The sequence below is a fragment of the Polistes canadensis genome, unplaced genomic scaffold (genome assembly GCF_001313835.1).
Source record: "Polistes canadensis isolate GaletaPanama2010 unplaced genomic scaffold, ASM131383v1 scaffold_52, whole genome shotgun sequence".
Lineage (NCBI taxonomy): Eukaryota > Metazoa > Arthropoda > Insecta > Hymenoptera > Vespidae > Polistes > Polistes canadensis.
This window is the reverse complement of record NW_014569599.1, coordinates 671,289-672,379: the sequence shown is the minus strand read 5'-3', so window position 1 is coordinate 672,379 and position 1,091 is coordinate 671,289. Positions and strand designations below refer to the sequence as shown.

At 29.6% G+C, this 1,091-nt stretch overlaps 1 protein-coding gene across 1 annotated transcript in view; it reads right to left on the bottom strand.

Annotated features, from left to right (window-relative positions):
• The window catches only part of LOC106785505 (P17/29C-like protein DDB_G0287399), a 6,441-nt gene extending 5,709 nt beyond the window's left edge, over positions 1-732 (bottom strand). The window contains exon 1 of the mRNA XM_014746054.1: positions 625-732. Coding sequence (XP_014601540.1) covers positions 625-732 — 108 coding nt within the window. The remainder of the gene's footprint in view (positions 1-624) is intronic.
• Between the last annotated feature and the right edge of the window lie 359 nt (positions 733-1,091).

The following is a 1,091-nucleotide window of genomic DNA, read 5'->3' as shown; positions in this document are numbered from 1 at the left end:
ATAGAAGAATGAGATAGAGAGAGATAAATCAATTTGATAAATATAATAATAAATAGTTTAATTAAGTTAAACGTACGTTGAATAAATGATCTAAATTTTGTTGATTGCCAACATCGTATTAAAGATGTAAACTGTCATAAAAAATATTTCTTTTTCTACGTGTCTATAATAAACATCGTTTTCTCTCATTAAGCAATACGTCCTGTCGTCTACCGCAAATCGAGGTTGTTATTCATAAGTGAGCGAAATGGCGCAATGGAAGAAGAAGAAGAAGAAGAAGAAAAAAAAAATAAAAAATAATGGAAAGAATGAAAGAAAGAAAAAAATAATCGCGATGACAGTAAATAAGTAAGTAAAGTTGTTGAACTAATCGTAACGTAATCTCTCTCTCTCTCTCTTTCTGTTCGTGCATTATTGAAATGTTTCAAAAGTAACCATGATGGAAGAGAAGGACAACGACAACCATTTCGGGTAAAGCTTTCTAAAATGTATAGTAGTCAAGGTCGTTCGTGGTTAGCCCGCTTTCCTTTTTTTGTTCAAATTCATTATTTAAAATTAATCCCGATCATCATCGATTGATCGATGATAATAATAATAATAATTACAATCAAAAGTTCAACTTACTTCGTTCAAAGGGTTGATTTCGTTATCGGCTTCTCTTTTTATTATTGGATTGGAATCAACGAATACGATGATCAGCAACAAACTGCACAACGTCCACGTGAACTTCATTTTTTCCTCGAGTATTGTTTCGCTCCCTTTTTCTTTGCTTTTTTATTATTATTATTAGTATTATTATTATATTCTCGTTAGAAATGAAACCTGTGTGTGTCTAGACAATAAAAACAACAACAGAAAAAAAAAACAAACAAATGTGATTCGATTATAATATCATTAAAAAGAGAAAGATTAAATTAAGGGCGAACGAACAACGATGATACGTGTAAAAAAGGAAAAAAAAAAAAGAAATAAAGTTTGGTGAAAGGTTGAAAGAAAGTAAAAGTATAATCGATTACATCTATCTCCCATTAGATCTTTTTCTAATCTTAATTATAATCTTTTGTATCTCTCATGTGTATATCTTCTGTCAT